Below are 20778 nucleotides of genomic sequence, written 5' to 3'. Positions count from 1 at the left end.
AAGTGGATTATTATTATTATTATTATTATTTTTTTGGTGAGGCAATGGGGGTTAAGTGACTTGCCCAGGGTCACACAGCTAGTAAGTGTTAAGTGTCTGAGGCTGGATTTGAACTCAGGTTCTCCTGACTCCAGGGCCGGTGCCCTATCCACTGCGCCACCTAGCTGCCCCGAAGTGGATTATTTTTTGTTCCCAAGTGTAAGACTTTACATTTATTATCTCTATTGAATTTCATCTTATTAGATTTAACCAAGTGCCGGCAGTCTTTCCAGGATGCTTCTGCATCCTGACTTTGTCATCTACTGTGTTAATTATTCCTCCCATTTTGGTGTCATGTGAAAATTTGATGAGCATGCCATCTAGACTTTTGTCTGAGACATTGGCAGCTCAAGGTCAGCTAAATTTATACAGATCACTTGTCTCCTCCACTAGAGACCCCCTGGCATGCTGACTTAGAACCATCAAAGGTGGCATCAGCCATGTTGGAATCTACCTGCCTGGATTCTTGGCTCTTCCAGAGACTTGGGCAAAAACCACGATAAAATTAAGGTCAACTCTTTCCAGTTAATCAATCCATAAATACTTATTAAGCGCCTACTGTGTGCCGGGCACTGTGCAGAGGAATAAAGCAGTATACCTAAAGCATGATCACGTGGCTACACTAGTAAGTGGCCAAGCCAGGACTGGAACCCAGATTTTCTGATTGTGAACAGAGCGTTCTTTCCACTATACTCTGAAGCCTCTTCAAAAGTACCTTCATTCCTAGTTCTGTGACCTCTCCTCTACTTCACAAAGCTGCATAGGACAAGTGGGACGTATGAAAGGTTATTTCCTATTAGATTATTTTTATTTATCTTTCAATAATGTTTTCTTTTCTCTCGTATTGATTTTTGTGGGAGGCCTGTCCTGCTGGTCTGTAAAGCAATGAATAAATGCCGGGGAGAGCAAACTCCTGCCTCCAGCTTGAACCCTGGCTGTTTGCCTGGGCCTTGGAGCACATTCTTTCCTTGAACAGGGTCCAGGCTGTGGATGGTACTGAAGGGTCTGGCACAGTGCCACTGTCAGTGTGGTGCTGGCCCCTTGTTGGTCTTGTGGGCAAAAGTGAATTGTCTGCCTCTAAAGAGAAGGGCTTTATTTTCTTGGTCTTTTGAGTGTGAGTGGGTTCATTGAAGGAGCTCTAACTGGGGACAACAAGCACTGATTTCTCTTCTCCTGCCCCAGATGCCTTGTGGGGGACTTGGAAAGACTGAGGTGTGACAGGATTTGAACTCAGCTGGCTGCCACCTGGAAATAATACTCTAGAGCATTGTTGTGCCATTTTAAATGGTTATTAAAATTTGAATTCTAGTCCTGAACTGAGTGAGTTTCTATTTTACTTGGAGCATAACCCCTCAGACTTGGGTTTGGCTATATCTTGTGGTTTTTAATATTGACTCTGTGCTGTAGTCGATCACCGAATATTTATTCAGTATCTACTATGTGTCAATTACTGTGTAGAATATAATAAAGCAGAAAATGTAGTCCTTGCCCTAATGGAATTTACAGTTTAGTTGGGGAGACATTTAAGAAGGGAGAGTGTGTGTGTGTGTGTGTGTGTGTGTGTGTGTGTGAGAGAGAGAGAGAGAGAGAGAGAGAGAGAGAGAGAGATAGCCAGTTGGATTCCGTACCCAGTATGTGCTCCTGTGACTGGGGGCAAAGGGAGATCACCATGTGCTGGGATGGTGCGGGAAGTTTTCATAGGGAATGTGTGAGACTTGAGCTGGGCCTCGTCAAAGTCTCCACACCTCCACAGCATCTTTTGCATCTGTCTTTTTCCTTTACTCATGAATTGTCTCTTTGTGATAACTAACAGAGCCATGCTAGTTATCCGCAGCGGCTGCTTAAGAAATTTGCAACTAAAAATCTTGTGAAAACAAATGTTGAAAACGATCTTTACGTGTAACTGGAAAATGCTAAAGTACTTTTATGATTAGAAAAATATAAGGGACAGCTGGGTGGTGCAGTAGATAGAGCACCAGCCCTGGAGGCAGGAGGATCTGGGTTCAAATATGACCTGAGACACTTGACACTTACTAGCTACGTGACCCTGGGCAAGTCACTTAACCCCAATTGCCTCACCAAAAAAAAAAAAGTAAGCTCTTTGAGGGTAGGGTCTGACTTTCTTTTTGCTTAGATTTGTATTCTCAACACATAGCACAATGACTGGCACACAATAAATGCTTGATAAATTCTTGTTCAATTGGAAAAAAATAAGAAATTTGATTGAAATTGAGTTGGTTGGGACAATCACAACAATGAGTTGCATTTCTCTAGAGCTTTATGGTTTACAAAACACTTTCCTCACAGCAATCCTCTGAAGAATGTAGTGTATTTTCGTCTCCATTTTACAGATGAAGAAACAGGCTTTGGGGACAATAGATTTAGATGGAGAGGAACAGGGACGTGGGGAATAGTGAGCCAAAAAACCCCAGAAGTGGGAATCATTTGGAGAGTGGCAGATTTGAAATGTACCAGTTCGGTCAGCAAACATTTATTAAGCACCTACTTATGTCCTAGGCTCTAGGGCTGGGGATTTTTTTTTTTAAACAAAGTAAAAAACAAAACAGTCCCTGCTCATAAGGAGCTTGTACCAGAGGGGAACTACATGTAAATAAGTAAGACAGTACAAAATAAATACAAAATAGATATATTTCTGGTGTGTGTGTGTGTGTGTGTGTGTGTGTGTGTATGTGTGTGTGTGAAGGCATTAACAAGAGGAAGCAGGAAATTCCTCTTCTAGGAGGAGATGATGAACTTTGAAGGGAGCTCAGGATTCCAAGAGATGTGTATGAAGAGTGAGAGCATTCCAGTCCTGGGGCACAGCCTAGGTGAAGGCCTGGGGGTGGGAGATGGAGTGCTGTTGGGGGGAAACAGGAAGGGGACTATGAGATGAGTCTGAAAAGGGAGCACAAAGCCACGTGGTGAAGGACTGTGAAGCGACAGGCAGAGGAATGAGCATTTGGTCAGCAGGGAGTTTCCTGAGCAGGGGCTGACGTGGTCAGAGCTGCACTTGGGCATATCAGTTTGGCAGCTTATTTGGAGGTTGGATTGGCTAGGGGGGAGATGAAGGGCCAGGAGAGATTTAGGAGGCTATTGTAATTGTCTGATCGGAGGTGAGAAGTGAGGAGGGACTAGGCTTTGGGGGAGAAGAGGATGGATGCAGGAGATCATGGGAGAGATAGAATTGATAAGACTTGGGGCTTGAAGGGTAGTGTAGCGTAGGGGTGACTGAGCTTTGGTGATTGGGTCCTAGAAAGATTATGTCCCCTTCCCCCCAAAGGGAGAAGATTAGGATAATGAGTTTTGTTTTGGACATAACTTGAGTTTGGAAAATACCTATGGGATATATAGTTGGAGCTGTCTGCTAGGCAGTTGGTGCTGTGGGATTGAGCTCCGAGAGACGTTAAGGCAGGATATCTAGATACGGAAGTCAACTGCAGAGAGATCATAATTGAACCATGGTAATTGTTGAAATGACAGAGAGCAGAGAGAGAGAGAAGAGGGCCTCGGACCAAGGCTGGTGACCCTCATGGCTGGAGGGCATGGCTTGGCTGAGAACCCAGCAAAGGAGTAGGGAAGAACTGGGAGCTCCAGAGAGCTGCATCCTCAGGAGGAAGTGTCCACTGTCTTGGCCAGTGGGATCAGTTACTTTGGAGAGACCAAGGGTGAGGGCCAAGGAAACTTTCCAGGTTTTAATGAAGAGGAAATTATTAGTAACCTTAAAGAGGAGTTTCTGTTGAGTGCTGTTGGAACCCCCAGATCGGAAGGGGTGAGAAGTGAGAGAGGAGAGAGGAAGTCTGTGCAGACTGTGTTTGTAGAAGAGTGTAGATTCCTTCTTTTGGCCTAGGAGTTTAGTTCTGGAGGAAAGGGAAGAGATAGATAGGATGAGGCTTAAGGTGATGAGGAGGTCAAATGAAAGATTTTTTTCCCTTCTGTTTCCTCTATTTCTTCCTGGGTCGTTGTATCAGAGTGGCTGCAGCAAGCCTTTTTCTTCATTTCTCAGTCACTTGTTTTCCAGTCTCTTAATAAACATTTTCTGCCTACACCTCTTTTGGGGGCCCCTGCTCTCAACTGTTCTGGTCCCATCATTGTAGCTAGCTCCTAAGAGTCTTCCACGGGAACCGTTTCTTCTTCCTGACAAAATCAAACTTCTTTCTTCTCTCCCTTCAACTTCTAGTGTTTAGAATTCTTTTTGCCCTTCTTGACCTTCTGTGCTTTGGTTCCTGCATGCCCCCCAGGAAGCCTAGTCTGTCTGAGAAGCCCTCTTGGTATCTAACAGTCAGTTGGCTGTCGTTTTAGCCTTTTCCTGGGGCCTCTTCTGAAGAAGCATTGTTTGCATTTTCTTGCTCGACTTCCTGATCGATTGAAGCTTTTTCAGACTTCTCCACATTGAGGCCTGTTTTGTTTGCAGTTTTTGTCAAATCTTCTGTATCCACCCACAGGTTGTCTTTGCAAAATAATCATTGGATTGCTTGCTGAGGATTTTGTGCTAGAGGAGCCAGGACGAGGTGGAGAAGCCTAGCAATAGCTCGGGTATAGTAGTAGCAGTGCTTGAGGCCCTGGCTCAGGTCCTCTGGTACCACTGAGCTTGGCCTGAGGGTGCCCAGGTGAAAACCACCTGCTGCTTAGGGGGAAAAGGCCGGTGCTGGTCAGTTCTGCTCAAAGAGGGAGAGGGGACCCTTGGCATCTGAGTGCTCCTAAGGGTTCCTTTGTGGAGGCTTCTGGTACTGGCTGTCAGCTTCTTCCTGTTTCTCAAGTAGAGTGGTTTTTTTTTAAAGATCTGAGAGATCAAAGAGGGACTAACCTACATACTGAAGTAGGTAAAGTAATATATTTTTGCCCTGAGGGAGGGGAGAGAGAAGGGGGTGGGGTGGGGTGGGTGGGGGTGGGTGGTGATGGTGGTGAAGTGGAACTTAGAATTGTTTTGATTTGCCATTTTCTTAGTGATTTGGAACAATCTTTCAGATGCATAATAGTTTACCATTCTTTTGAGACTTGTATTCTTTGTTCACTCATCCATTGGGGAATGGCTTTTGATCTTATATTTTTATGTTAATTTCCTACATTATCTTTGATGTTAGCCACTTATATCTGATAGGATTTTTTCCTTAGTCAGCAGTTTACCTTATTAGGTAAGCTGCACTGATTTTTTTTCACCTGATTAAAATGATCTATTTTATCTTTTGTGATTCCCCCCTGTCCTTTGTTGGGTTAAGAGTTCTTTCTCTAGCAATAGTTGTAAAAGGTTTCAGATCCCTGCTGTCTTTTAATTTTTTTGTATGATGTGCCCTTTCATATTCAGGTTGCTTGTTCATTTTGAGCTTATTGTGCATTGTCCAAGATGCTGGTCTCAGCTCATTTCTGCCAAGCCGATTTCCTTTAAGAAATGGCATTGAAGACATGCTGCAGAAAGTGTAGAATTGGTCAAAGGACTTGGGCTGGTTATATAGTAAGAGCTTGGACAGCCTGGGTATGATACTGGTGCCCATATAATGGCAACAGACGTAGGGGAGCTTTCAGTGTGTTGGGTGGCTTCTCAGGGCAGGATTTATGGGAAGACACGGAGGAGAGTAGCGAGAGGAGTCGCTTTTATTGGGTTGCTGTTTGCCCTGTTGGAGAGGGGATTGTATTCAGAAACATTTGAGTAGGAGGACTCATGCCTTCTCTGTCCTTACTGGACTTCATATGGAGACCACTGAGGCCTGTAGCACCTCAGCTGTTGTATCATACTTGAATTGGGATAATGTTGGTTGGCCTCTTGAGTTAGCATTATTATATCTCTTTTTATATTGAACGTTGTTGTAGACACGATCAATTTATCATTGAATACAATTCAAGGCATCGAGCTGAATTAATTGTAATAATAGCTAGTACCTACATAGTGATTTAAATGTTTGCAAAGCACTTTACATGTTTTCTCATTTGTTTCTTGAAACAACCTTGTGAACTACTTGCTATTACCCCATTTTACAATGAGGAAACTGAGGCAGAGAAAGGTTAAGTGACTTAAGTGATCCAGGGTCATCCAGCTAGTAAGTATATGAAGGAGCATTTGAAATTAGGTTCTTCCACACTATTATGGCCAGCATACGTTGGATTGACTTATGTCATGGATTTCTTTCCATTCCCCTTTGGGGTATCCATGAAGGAAGTTCTCTTGCTGAAACTTTCTGACTCTAATGGATCAGTATTCAAGAGGTGATTTCTTTTCATGATAGATATTTTGGTCAATGGCTCACCAGTCATTTATACTCTCTGTGATAGTGTGGGAAATATGATTTAAAATCTCCTTTTTTCTTTTCCTCCCTAAGATGGTTTCACCCAAATATCACTGGAGTGGAGGCAGAAAATTTACTGCTGACACGAGGCGTTGATGGCAGCTTCTTGGCCAGGCCCAGTAAGAGTAATCCAGGAGACTTCACACTTTCTGTTAGGTAAGTTGGGTGGAGATCTCTATCTGGGAGGGACCTCAGGGGCCATATAGTTGGACGCTCTCATTTTACTCATGGAAGCTAAGTGGTTCGCCCAAGGTCATATAGGTGACGGTAAATAAGTGACGGAGCCAAAGTCCTTTCTCATAACACACCTCAGAAGAGGGAACTTTGGGAGCACTTTCAGGGTACGAAGAGGTTATGGAATCTTGGGCAGTCATAAGATCAGGCCTCAACAATTTGCTGCCATTGATATTAACTAAGATGTTTTCGAGGCTTCCCTGCCTCTCTCTGTTAAAGGGTAAGCAGGAACATCGGGCCAAAGGCCAGACTTGTGCACCCTGCTTGGGAAGTTTGGGGATTCTGCTTCCATTAGTTAGATCGTCACCCATTTAACAAAAAAGGTGCTCACTTCTCAGCAAAACCTAGAAACAATTCAGCTCAATAAGTAAATGTCTAGTGTGTAAGTGACTACTAAACTCTTGGGGAGCAAAGGAAACCAATAATGAATGAAAGTTCTACCCCTGAGTTGATCCCAGCCTTGTTGGAACCTGGTTTATGTAGTGGGGGTGGTGGTGGTGGTGGTAACAACAATAAGGATGAGAATGAGGATGATAATATGTAGCATTTTTGTAGCACTTACTATGTGCCAGGCACTGTGTTTGGTGCTTTATACTGACTCATTTTATTCTAATAACAACTTTGAGAGGTAGGTGCTATTATTATTTCCAGTTTACAGATGAGGAAATTGAGGCACACATAGGGTAAGTGACTTGCCCAAGATTTCACAGCTAGTAAGTGTCTGAGGCCAGATTTGAATTGGGGTCTTCCTGACTCCAGGCCCTTCACTCTCTACTGTGCCACCTAGGTGCCTTCTATTATTGCAGTTTTTCTGCTTCCATTGAAACTTAATTGTGCTTTATTTAAATGGAAACCTGCACTGTTTCATCAGAGTGTGGTCCTTGCTAATAGTAGTAGAGGAGACCTTGGTTCTGAAAGGTGATGCTAGTTCAGTCAGTCTGATATATCCTATGAAGCTAAGAAAGCTCTGAATGTGGTGATGGTGTTGTCCCTTATATCTCTCAAAGCTTAGAGAGGTTCTTTATCAGGTTGACTGCAGTGGCATGAATCTTTTTGACCACAGCAACTATTTTTTTTGTTTTGTTTTGCAGGGCAATGAGGGTTAAGTGACTTGCCCAGGGTCACACAACTAGTGTCAAGTATCTGAGGCTGGATTTGAACTCAGGTCCTCCTGAATCCAGGGCTGGTGATTTCTCCACTGTGCCATCTAGCTGCCCCCTTGTCATTTTTTAAAGCACAGTAGTACTCCATCACAGTCTTTTCCTAGAAGTTGTTCATCTGTTCCCCAATTGCTAGGCATCTCCTCCATTTACAATTCTTAGCCACCACAAAAAGAGCTGCTATACATATTTTTGTACAAGTAGGTCCTTTTCCTTTGGTCTCTGTGAGCTACAAGTGGAGCATTGGGATTGTCAGAGGGTATGCACAGTTTTATAGCCCTTTGGGCTTTGAGTGCTTTGAGATCTGTGGAGAGACGCAGACCAGGACTGCCCAGGGTGAAAGGGTTGTGGTCCGTAGCTCCGTGTGGACGGAGGACCTCCACTGATGGGATTGATAAAAGGCCAGAAGGGCAAGGGGGAGACAATGAGGTCCTTCAATTAAAATAGAATTGTAGTTTTAGAAATTGGAGGGGAAAAAATAGCCACTCACGTGGCAATGATCCTTTCATCACAGGATCACGGATTTAGGGCTAGAGGGGACCTTGGTTGAAGAGGAAACTGAGTCCCAGGGAGGTTGTGACTTCTCTAGGGCCCCCTAGGTAATAAGTGTCTGAGATGGGGTTAGAATGGAAATCTTTGTAACTCTAAGACCAGTGCCCTCAACACTCCATCAGGCAGGGGTCATTAGACTATAGCCTGAGGGCCAGAGAGCCTTAGCTCATTGGGCTGGACAAAATAGGAGGCGCCGGCTTTGGCCCACCCAGTTTGCCTATCTCAGCACTCTGCCTTGTGGCTCAAATGACAAGGGGTCCATGCTCAAATCCATTCCTCATTGGTAAAGCCTGCTGCCCCCGGTACCTTGTTGCTATAGCCTTAGTGTGAAAAAGCAGGACTTTGGTGGAGGATTTTAAAAGCATAATGACTAGAAGTTGTACTGGTGTCATTGTGTTAAGCCCTACCTGGAGCATGTCGTTGAACATGTATAGTTGTTGAATTTGTTAGGTGTGCACTGGGACTGTGGGGTTTATTTCTGCCACTTCTGGTGGGAGACAGTTCAGGTGTGGGCAGGATCTCTTTCAGTTCTGCAGTTCTCTGATTTAAGGAAAGATAACATCAGAAGTCCTGTAGGAGATTCACTGTTAAAGAGTAACCCTTCTTGCCCTTTCCTCATCCGTGTTCCCCAATTGTAGGCGGAATGGTGCCGTCACTCACATCAAGATTCAGAACACTGGCGACTATTATGACCTGTATGGCGGGGAGAAGTTTGCCACGCTGGCTGAGTTAGTGCAGTATTACATGGAGCATCATGGGCAGCTGAAAGAAAAGAATGGTGATGTTATCGAACTCAAATACCCGCTGAACTGTGCAGATCCTACCTCGGAAAGGTCAGTGCAGTGAGTCCCCAGGAAACGTAGGCACCGTGGGCTTTTCCACATTCGCCAGGGGAAGCCGGGGGGCATAGGTCTCCCATAGAACTTGTGCAGTTGATTCTACAGCTTTGTAGCCTTACAAAGCCACCAACTGTGTCCAGAAGCTTGTTGGCTATCCCAGCTTCAAGCCAAGGAGGCTTCCTCTGGGACGGGCGTCTCTGGAATATGATTCTGTGCCTCTAATTTAGTGATTGTCACAGAGAGGTTGGCTGCTAGAGGATGGCACATGAGAGGCATAAAGAGCCATTCTCTTTGGGAGTGCACTTGGCCAGTTGTTCAGCAGCACTGCCAACAGATGTCAGCTTAACCTCACAAGTGGAGAAAGTATGAGAATCAGAGAGCCAGAGTTTTTCATCTGTTGTGTTAAATTAGGTTCCACACGTGTGCAGAAAGGACTTGACTTGGAAAGAACCCTCCTGAACTGGTATTGGTCTGTAATGTGGTACAGGGGACAAAATGGAAACTACAGCTCATCAAAGTCCCCTTGATGGTTTGCTTGGTTTTTGTGTTCCCAAGACATTCTCTGATCTTAGAAAAAATTTAAGGGTTCCCAATTAGATTTGCATATCCGCTGCTTTTAAGTCTACAGCCTCATTGCTGTGGTGGGTAATTGCCTGTCATGGTGTTTCTGCAGCTAATAGCCCTATCACCTAGCTGGCTTAAAAGTATTTTCTGAATTTTCTTTTCTGCTTCAGAGTATGGCTGGCTCATCAGGCCTATTCTTGCTGAAAAACAATAGAGTCTTGTTAGAGGATCCATGTTATTACCTTCATGTAGAAAGGTTGGCACCTGGCTGCCCTGTAGGGCTTCTGAGGAGAAAGGAAGGCGTGTTGGTAACCAGAGGTGGTGGAGGATCTTTGTCCTTAGTCAATCCAGCCTCTGACTCCATAGCCAGCAGCTGGTTTTCACTCCATATCTGGAGGCAGCTGTGATCCAGCTTGGAATTACGGATCATTTTCACTGATTTCATTTGTGGTGGAGGTCCTTTATCTGGAGGCTACATGCAGGGGGTAGGGTTCTTTCTCTGCCTCTACTGCCTCATAAGGGCTCATATCTATTAGTCTTTGAGTCAGCAGTGAGCTTGGAGGGTCCTTCCTCTTGCTTTAGTAGCTCTAGGTGGGCAAATACAAAGTGAAAGAGGAAATGGGAAAAGATGAGGATGCTTACCTTTCAAAATGTTTTTTTATTATTATCAGCTCCATTTCTCAACATCTTCCCCAGTCTCCATCACCCAGAGAGCCATCCCATAGAACAAAGAAGAAAGAAGAAACAGGGAGAAAATATGGTTCATCAGAACTAACACACACACACACCACCATCAACTAAGTGACATGATAGGCAGTGTTCAACTGCCATGATCTCCCCAGAGGTGGGGAGTACAGAGAATACTTGACTTTGCAGAAGATTTCTGATGTATTAATAGTGGTTTAGGTTCTATTCCCCCTTCCCCTTTCTCCCCCTCTTCTTCCTCCTCCCCTTCTTCCTCCCCATCTTCCTACTCTCCCCCTCCTCTTCTCTCTCCTTCCCCCCTCTTCCCCCTCCTCTTCCCACTCCCCGCCTCTTTCCCCTCTCTTCTTTCCCCTCTTTCCACTACGTTGTCTCCCCCAATCTCCTTCATTAAAATTAAACTTCTTTAGGACAGTTTTTCCTTTTCACATTCCTGGGCCCAGCACAAGGACTTGGACGTGAGCATTTCATAGTTTGTTGATCTGAATTGAATAGAAGCAATTTGATAAGCACCCTTCAGCTTGTCTGGCTGCTCTGCTATTTCTCTTGGTCACTTGGGAGCTGCCTAGGGGAGGACCCTATCTTTTTAATTGTGCTTAGGGAGTCTGATACTTTATAATCGTTTGAAGCTTGGTATAAGATGGAAAGCCGGGACAGCCCCAGGATTTATTTATGTTATTTCAATTTCAGGTGGTTTCATGGGCACCTCTCTGGGAAAGAAGCAGAGAAATTACTAACTGAGAAAGGCAAACATGGAAGCTTCCTAGTGCGGGAGAGCCAGAGCCACCCGGGGGACTTTGTTCTCTCTGTCCGCACGGGGGATGATAAAGGCGAGAGTAACGATGGCAAGTCAAAAGTGACACACGTCATGATTCGCTGTCAGGTAAAGCCCCAGGGGCACGCGCGGTGGTGTCCATGCTACTACAGGATCGGAGCTGGGGGTGCCGCTGGACTGTGCTTGTGGCTCCTAGCCTGGGGCCTCTGTGTTTGCCCTGTGTTGTGTATTAAAATGGACTGATTGTTTCAAGACTCTATTAAGTTTTTTACTTTCAGTCCGGCCCATGCGTGTTGAATCTTCTTCCCTGCAGCATCTCTAATATGTTTATATTTGATTGCATCTGAAGTCTGTCTCTGAGGCTTATCTGCCGGAGTTTATGACCACAGATCTTTTTAGGATTGTTGCAGTCTGCGCCTTGACTACATTTGCCATTCTGCGCTAGATTCCCTGCATGATGGATCTTTGGGGAATAGATCTGGGAGGGAGGGGGTTGCTTTGTGCCAGAGAGAAGGCCCAACTAGAGAGCTCTATTTGTTTGCTATTTTATTTGTAAAGTCATATTCTATATAAAAATCGTCCTCATCTTTCTGCAGTTTTTTGAAAAAAATCAGCCATCCCAAATGCTTACACTTTTTAATATCATCTTGAATATCTTTGTGTCATTTCCCCAAATAGCCTTTTTTCTGGTCTCCTAATTTGTTAGATAGAAGGGAAATGGTCAGGGAAGGACTGGCAGTTTGAAGAGGAAGGAAGGCCAGGACTCTGGGTGTCTTTCATAGAGTCAAGATAGGGAAACTGAGGCCAGGGAGAGAAAGTGACCGTAAGAACCACAGAATGAAGGGGAGGCATTGCCAGGACTAGAATCTGGGGTGCTGACCACCTCTCAGCTCTGTACCCTGTAGTTGTGCTGCTCATCCCCTTCATTGACAGAAGGCCCAGAGGAGGCTACTTAGGAGGCTATCCCTTTCCTAGTTTCAATCCTTCACTTCTAGTTATATGTCCTTCCAACACTGCTTGTTACCTGTGGGTACTGCCTGAAGAGAAGGGAGCACATTGTTAATGTTACTTTGCCAAGCTGCTCTCTCTGTTACCCTATCAACTATCTCCTCGTGGGGCAGTCTCACGCTTGGTCACTGCTGTTTCCCTTCCCTGTATGCCTTCTGATCAGTCTTGAACCTCTGACCTCCTTTGGAAAAGGAGGATTGATCTATCCCAGGACTTCGAGTGGCTGGAAATCACTGTGGGCTATTTTTTGTCTTGGAAGGATCTGAAATATGATGTTGGTGGAGGAGAGAAGTTCGATTCTTTAACAGACCTTGTGGAGCATTACAAGAAGAACCCCATGGTGGAAACTCTGGGCACAGTGCTTCAGCTTAAGCAGGTAAGCTTCCCCCCCCCCCAACCAAAAAAAAAAAGGAGACCGTCTCTTACTTTAGGGCTCACAGCTCTGCGCTTCAGAAGAGTTTACATCAGCTTTTCACATGTTTACTCATTTGATTTATTCCAAGGATGCAAACTGCTTTGCAGTCTTAGACATGATCATTGTTTGAAAATCTGTGTGCCTTAGTGGTGAATATCGTCCCACTTCCAGCCAACTCTGAAGCCCACTTACAAAGAGTCACAAAACCTTAGAACTAGAGAAGCAACAATAAAGCTCACCTGGTCCAGTGTCTTTGTTCTGCATCCAGGAAACTTAGGCCAAAAAAGGTGAAGCAACTGGCTGAGGTCACTTACTTTAAAAAGGGGTGGAGCCATTGCACCAAAAAGATCGAACACATTTAATTGTACAGGCAGCCCCAGCAACCTCTGTATGTTAGTCAGCATGTCAGACTATATGAGAAGAGTGATATCCTTTATGTGCAGAGCAGAATAGAAAATGGAGCTTTGCATTTTAACTTTTTTTTTTTGTGAATTGTTGGATATTCTAGACCCCTTTGATTCTCTGGATAATGACTTTGTTATGTAACGTGGGAGCTAGTCTTGGTATTAATGAAGCTTCTTTAATGTTTTCTTCATTTTATATCAAATGATCGTTGTGATCAGCCCCTGAATACAACTCGAATCAATGCTGCGGAGATTGAAAGCCGTGTGAGAGAATTAAGCAAATTAGCTGAGACCACAGATAAAGTGAAACAAGGTTTTTGGGAAGAATTTGAGGTAAGTTAATACTTTTGAACAGATGTTCATTGAGATGGGAGATAAATTGGTCTAGTGTTTTCAATTGGAGCATTGGGGCTCTGAGTGTCTTAGTGTTGCTATTGAACAGTTTACTGAAGGGGAGGAGGGGCGCTGCTTGTAAATTGAAAGGGTGTGCTATTCTGGGAGGATGGATGTGGCTGTTTACATTGAAGATGTAGGCCCAGCAGCTTTGCTTGGCTGTCTTAGATAGGATGGATTGCTGGAAGAAAGCAATATTGCAAAGAGCGAAGAAAGAAAAATCTCATTGTATTGTAAAAGTTCAAGGTCATTACTATTATGATAGGAAAAAAAAGTATTTTTTTTCCAGTTACATGTAGAGATAGTTTTCAATATTCGTTTTTATTTTTTATTTTTTTTTAGTGAGGCAATTGGGGTTAAGTGACTTGCCCAGGGTCACACAGCTAGTAAGTGTTAAGTGTCTGAGGCCGGATTTGAACTCAGGTCCTCCTGACTCCAGGGCCGGTGCTTTATCCATCGTACCACCTAGCTGCCCCATAACATTCGTTTTTATAACATTTTGAGTTCTAAATTTTTCTCCTTCCCTCCCCCCTTCCCAAGACAGCAAGCAATCTGATATAGGTTATATATGTACAATCACATTAAACATATTTCAGTGTTAGTCATGTTGTGAAAGAAGAATCAGAACACAAGGGAACAAAGGTCATTACTTTTGATAGAGGAAGCAATCAATTCTGTGTGTGTGTGTGTGTGTGTGTGTGTGTGTGTGTTGTGTGTGTGTGTACACGCACACACTTGGTAGAAAAGAATCAGGGATGGCACTGTAGGATAGTGTATGTTCAGGGAAGGGAAGAGAATAAACACCTCCAGAATGCCCGCTCTGTGTCAGTCCCTGTGCTAAGCACCTAATAGAAATATTGACCCATTAGAGCCTCCCAACAGCCCTAGGAGGCAGGTGCTGTTGTTATCCCCATTCTGCATTTGAGGAAACTGAAGCAAACAGAAGTAAGGCAACTTTCTCAGGGGCTTGCAGCTAGTTAGTGGCTGAGGGTGGATTTGAACTCAGGTCTTCTGACTTTCAGGCCCAGGGTTTTTTGGCTAACTTAGACTAATAGTATCATTCCTTTGTTATGACAAAATTCTCATGAAAGACTCTTTCAGAAAGTCACCAAACATTACATGGAAGCTTCAGCTCTTGTTTAAAAGGCCTGTTCTTTATGACACCATCATCTAATAATGAAGGATTTAACACTGTTCCAAGATCCAAGAGGCAGTGTCTAGTGGACAGTGTCAACCTTTAAGTTAGGAAGACCTGGATTCAGGTGTCCTCTCTGCTCCGTACCAGCTGTGACCCTGGGCTAGTCCCTCCACCTCTGAGTGGAATGGGGATGCCAGCCTGCATGGCTAGAGGGAGGTTCTTCACCAGCTTTCCATCCCATGAATCCAGCCTGGTCTCCTCTGCCCCCCTTTTCCAACCAATAAAAAAGATGCACGAGAAACCAAAGAGCATTGTGGGTAGCCGCCATTCATTTTGGTCATAGGGTTGTGAGCTGGAAGGGGGCTTCATGGTCATCTCATTGTACAGAACTGAGCTTCGCTTGCCCAGGGTCTTCCATAGGAAGTGGCTAGGCTGGGCCTTGAGCCTCAGGACTCCTGTTCATTGTGGTGGACTCCAGGGAACACATTTGCCATGCTTACGCTGCTGGAAAGTGGCCCTCTATTTTAAGTTGTACCTGAGATGACTCTTCACGACCATAGGTTTTCCACTCAAGTAACTATTAACTTCGTAAAAGTGAAAGAGGACAAAGACAGTGGCTTGGGCAGGGAGGAGGAGGTCACAGAATGATCTCATTTCTGCCTTTTTCACTGTGGACTCAGATCTTTGCAGAGAGCTTGTTGTAATACGGATTTCCTCCTTGTTGTTCTTGATTGTGTCAAGATTTGGGATTGGAGCGTTAGTCTTCCCCTCCTGGTCCTGGAAAAAGAGGGTTTGTTCTAAATGCAGCGCTGGCCTGTTCAGGCTCCTGGACCACACACAAACACCCCCCCCCCCCAAGTGCTCTGTGGAACATTGTGAAAACCAAGAGACAGGCACAGCCGGGCTGGCCTAGGGAGGAAAGGGGCAGATGCCTGCCATCTTCTGAAAGGTCTGCTACGCAGCGGCCCAGCCAGTCGGGGAGGGAGCCAGATCGGCCTGCCGCCCCAAGCCTTTCTCTGCTCCCTTACCCCTGCTCGTTGCGTGCTCTGGTTTTCATTGTGTCAGCTTTAAGGACAGCCTCTGGCTGGTGGCTGGGGACAGAACAAACTGTTAAGGAAGAGTGGGCTCTGTGGAGGCAGATGCTTAGATAGGAGAACTGATCTGAGAAAACTGATGCCGTCAGCTTAATGATGTGCTCTTCCAGTGGGATGGGATGGCCTTTGAAAGGAGCCAGCTTCATAAAATGTTAATCCTGCCATTAATTTACCTGCCACAACCATGGCTTGTTTGTCTCTGTGGAGACTCTTGGATCTCTGGAAAGTTCTTCGTTTGTCATGGATAGTCAGCTGGCCCAGATTCTGGCTTTTAGAAATGACTTGCTTTTTAGACACTTGGCCAATAGAGAGGGGCCGATAGGACTCGCTTTTCAGAGTGTTTTCCCCCCATTCCCCTCACGTCACAAACGATTGCAGGTGGCTGACTTTTCTTACGGGCTTGGGATGTGAAAAGGAGTGCCAAGGATTGAGAGCTTGGCTATTCTGTAGAGCCAGTTCGTGTGCCTGTGCCCAGGGAGGCAGGGGCACTGTGCTGAGACACACGGGATGGACCGGTGTGGAGGCAGGGTTTAACACTGGCAGTCGGTGTTCTGGGCTCTACAGATTATCTCAGAAAAGAGCCCAGCCAGAGCCGTTGTGCATTCTGCATGAGATGTGTGTCCAGTGCTGCATTCACTTCTGCTGAGCACTCTCACCTGAGGCAGCCAGGGGGCGCTGTGACCTAAACAGGAATGGCAAATCTTGCTGCTGGCCACTGCAGGAGCTAAGCAGAGGACACGGTGCCTGGCTCCTCCTTTCCCCACCTTCGTCCTCCTCCTCTACCCATCCAGCAGCTTTCTGCCACCCCATTGGCCCGAAGAAATTCCCCTGAGCCTTTCTCTTTATTGGGTGGCCCCACTTCAGAGATCTGAATGCATCGCCTCATTGTCCAGTCTTTGAGCCAGAATGACACAAGCGGAGGGATCGGGTCCGTCCCTTCCTCCCCCCTTTTAGATTTCTCTGTGTTAACGTCCTTCCTGATTTGAGACTTATTCCCTACCCACTGAAGTTATCTGAGGTGCCTTCAAAGCTAATGAAAGCAAGTACTACAGGCACTGGCACAAGCAATTCTTACACTCATCTGTGGGTTATTGAGGTTTGGATTTTATCCACTTTGGGGTGACTCTTAAGGAGAGTCATTATAACTGACAAAAGCAGCTCTAAGCTGTTTGTTGGTAACCAGTTACATAAAAGACACAGCCTGCCGGCCTTCAGATCCCTGAGAGTATTTGAAGGATGCTGCTGTTTACAGTGAGGGGAGAAGGGGCCCGGATTTTAGATGAAAATCTTCAGCTTGGTCCCAGGCTCCTCTTCTGGGTAGATGTGCCTGTTCTCTGGTTTGGGGGGAGGGAGCAGGGCCTTCCTGCACCAGCCTTGCAGACTGTCCCATGGCGGAGGCTTGCGAGGAGCTAGCTGCCTGCCTGTAAGCTGAGGGCCTTGTGGGACGCGAGATTCTGATTTGCTGGTGCTCATGTCTGTGTCTCCATCAAGCCCAGTTTCGTTTTGTCACTGAAGTCCCTGCGTTTCTCCAGTGGGGATGTTGCTAAGTCAGATCTGGAGCTTTTTTCAGTTTGCCCAGGCCTAGCGTACTGCAGCCATCTCACCGACGGCTAAACAGATGTTGTGAAATCCTCTGGTGAGGCTGGTAGAAACTAGTGTCCGCCTGCAAGCCACAGCCCCTGTTAATTCCCCTTAAATGTTACTGTTTCCTTCTTTGGCAATCTGTGGCTTTCCCTTTGGTGAGGATGCAGTTTTATTTCAACTCCACATAAAAGCCGTGGGTAGTGTCCTTTGGTCCTGAATAAATACTAGGATTTTGAGCTGGAAAGGTCCTGAAGCATCCTTTAGACCCGGGGTTCTGAACCTCTTTGGCAGAGAAGCCCAGAAACATGCTTTTAAATGCAGAAAATAAAATACAAAGGATTAAAAAGGAAACCAATTGGGGGCAGCTGGGCGGCTCCTACAATGGACAGAACACTGGCCTGGGAGTCAGGACCACCCTAGTTCAGTTCCAGCCATAGATACTTTGTTTTTTTTTGGTGAGGCAATTGGGGTTAAGTTAAGTGACTTGCCCAGGGTCACACAGCTAGTAAGTGTCAAGGGTCTGAGTCTGGATTTGAACTCAGGTCCTCCTGAATCCAGGGCTGGTGCTCTATCCACTGCGCCACCTAGCTGTCCCCAGCCATAGACACTTACTAGTTGTGTGATCTGGGGCAAGTCATTTAACCCTGATTGCTTCCAAATAAATAAAGATTTTAAAATAAAATAAAGGAAACCAGTTATATTGAAATGCATTTATTTATCCAAATATTAAAAAGTTCATGAGTTCTGGTTAAGACCCCATGATACAGTCCAGCCCTTTCATTTTATAGAGTAAGAAACTAAGCCTTAGAGAGAGAATAGGTCACTTGCTTAAGGGCTGTTAAGGGCTCCCCTGAACTTGTCTTTTTTGTTTTTAAGTGAGGCAATTGGGGTTAAGTGACTTGCCCAGGGTCACACAGCTAGTAAGTGTCAAGTGTCTGAGGTCACATTTGAACTCAGCTCCTCCTGAATCCAGGGCCGGTACTCTATCCACTGTGCCACCTAGCTGCCCCAAACTTGTCTTTTTGAATTGCCATATTTTCCAGAAACACTGGACCCAGAGCATGTAAGAGTCCCTGAATGTGTCAAGAAAGAACCCCTGAAGCTGCCGTCATTGGTTGGTTGTACTCCAAACTGGATTCCCTGTGTGTCCTTGGGAGGCAAGACAGACTCTAGGCAGTCTGTGCCCGGCTGGGGAGAATGCTATACCCTACCATACCATAATGTGTTCTGGTGTTTTTTTTAGTAGCAGTTGCCCCCAGTGACAAAGAAGCAGCACCCTTGTGGAAATTCCATTCTCCCTCATGCTCCTCCAAAAGAGGTTTAGTACTTAAAAGTTTTCCAGATGGGAAATAAGTAATACAGAGCAAACTGCGGGCTAGATCCAAGATTCTCAAGGTAGGCAGTGTTCAGTCTTCACACAGATATAGGCCCGTGTAAGCCCCTGCGGGCCTGGAATGATCTGGTCTCCTGCTGATCGCTGTACTTGGGTCATTTTTCCCCTTTGTGTGTCCGCTGCCACTGCAGAGGAGGCTGCTGTCACTGTTGGAAGAACAGGCTGTTTTGAGTAGCTGAAGCACTTTTTCATTGCTTCGAAGAATACAAGTCCTTGAAATGTTGTTGGATTCTTTGGTCCCTCCCCCTCTACTGCTGCTTCTTTTTCATTGTCACGTATACATGGGTCTCCTCATCTTAAAAAAACCAAACCACCAAACACCCACATTCACTTGCCCCTGCTGTGCTCCCTACTGGCCTATTTTTGGCTGGGCTTTCATAGCCAAGTTTTTCCACTGGGTGGTCTCTACTTGCTGCCTCCATTTTGGGGGGTATTTGTTTCCACCAATATTGAGCAAGCAGAGACTTTATTGCCAGCCCAGTGGGCTTTTCTTTGTGTTCATTCTCCATGATCTCAGTTGTGTCTGACATTACTGACCACGTTATTGAAAATCTTTCCTTGGGCTTCGTGTTCTGTAATACCTAGAGATGGTCATAACCTTGATCTTGTCATCACCCACAGATGTACCATTTTCATATTGATGGACTCAGAAATTTCCTTACCTAATCACAGTCTGTTGTCTTTCTGCTTCTTTCTCTGCCTTAAAACCCCATGCTGTTGTTTGACCTCATTGTGACCTCCAGTCCCATGAGCCCTCATTCTTTCCTAAGCGGCCGCAATCTTCTCTCTTCTCTGTCTTGACCCTTTGGTGAACTAGTTCATCTCTACACTGACTTCTTTTCTTGAGTCCATGGCTACCTTATCCTGTCCAGCCTCAGCCTTGGATTACTCCACTACTCACAACCTTCATTCCTACTCATGTGCAGCTGAACAAAGCTGGAAAAAATATCATGGAACTAGGCTGATTGGATGCATTGCACATTCATGTTACGTAATCTCACTAGGCCCTCCGCTGCAGCAAGGCACTCCTTTCACATCTCCCTAATGCACTGTTTTACTGCAGCCATTCACAGTCTTCATTCTTACTCGTGTACTTATAGCCAATCTCCTGCTCTCACTATTTACTGCCTTACTGTTTATACACATGCTGATCTTTCCCACGTCCTCTAAAGTCCTCACTTGATCAGTCCATCACAACTAGTTATCATGCCATAGCTCTTCTCCTTTTTGTGGCTAAACTCATTGAAGAGGCCACCTATGATCGAGGCCATCACTTCCTTTTCTCCCCTTCTCTTCCTAACTTTCTACAGTCTGGCTTCAGGCCTCATCATTCAACCCCAAATCCTTTCTCCAAAGTTATTCAATAAATTCTTTTTAAAAAAAAATAAACATTTTTATTTATAGTTTTGAGTTCCAGTTTTTATCCCTCCTTCCCCCTTTTCCCTCCCCCTCCCTGAGCTGGTAAGCAATCAGATATGGGTTATGCAAGTGCAATTATATAAAACATGACCCTATTAGTCATTTTGTACAAGAAAACTTAAATAAAAGAAAAAAAATGAAAGAAAGTGAAAAATCGCCTGCTTCAGTCTGTGTTCCATCAATGTCAGTTCTTTGGAGGTGGATAGCATGCTTCATCATTAGACCTTTGGCATTGCCTTGGATCATCGTATTGTCGAGAATAGTTAAGTCATTCACAGTTCTTCATCAAACATTATTGCTGTCTCTGTGCATAATGTTCTCCTGGTTCTGCTCACTTCACTATACTTCAGTTCATACAAGTCTTTCCAGGCTTTTCTGAAGTCATCCTGCTTGTCATTTCTTACCGCACAATAATATTCCATCACCATCATATACCACAGCTTGTTTAGACATTCCCCAATGGATGGGCATTCCTTTGATTTCCAATTCTTAGCCATCGCAAAACCTGCTGCTATAAATATTTTTGTACAAATAGGTCTTTTTTCTCTTTTTGGGGATGTCTTTGGGATATAAACCCAGCAGTGGAACCAGTAAATTCTTAATGCTAAATCTAATGGTCTTTCCTCCATCTTTATCCTTTGTGACCTCTTGGTAGCCTTTCACACCGCAGATTATTATCTTCTTGATACTCTCTTATTTCTACGTTTGTGGGACACTGTCCTGGTTCTCCTCCGGCCTATCTGACCCCTCTTCTGTCTCTGGATCTTCCTCTGGGTCACACACATTA

The 20778-nt window shown here is 45.0% G+C and overlaps 1 protein-coding gene across 4 annotated transcripts in view; it reads left to right on the top strand.

Moving 5' to 3' along the window:
• The window catches only part of PTPN11 (protein tyrosine phosphatase non-receptor type 11), a 71704-nt gene that overhangs the window by 16282 nt on the left and 34644 nt on the right, over positions 1–20778 (top strand). For all 4 annotated transcript variants that reach the window (XM_043982153.1, XM_043982168.1, XM_043982144.1 and 1 more), the window contains exons 2-6: positions 6351–6473; positions 8902–9096; positions 11059–11251; positions 12411–12527; positions 13190–13303. In XM_043982153.1, the coding sequence (XP_043838088.1) occupies positions 6351–6473; positions 8902–9096; positions 11059–11251; positions 12411–12527; positions 13190–13303 (742 nt within the window). The remainder of the gene's footprint in view (positions 1–6350; positions 6474–8901; positions 9097–11058; positions 11252–12410; positions 12528–13189; positions 13304–20778) is intronic.

The sequence above is a fragment of the Dromiciops gliroides genome, chromosome 1 (genome assembly GCF_019393635.1).
Source record: "Dromiciops gliroides isolate mDroGli1 chromosome 1, mDroGli1.pri, whole genome shotgun sequence".
Lineage (NCBI taxonomy): Eukaryota > Metazoa > Chordata > Mammalia > Microbiotheria > Microbiotheriidae > Dromiciops > Dromiciops gliroides.
This window is presented reverse-complemented; position numbering and strand designations above follow the sequence as displayed.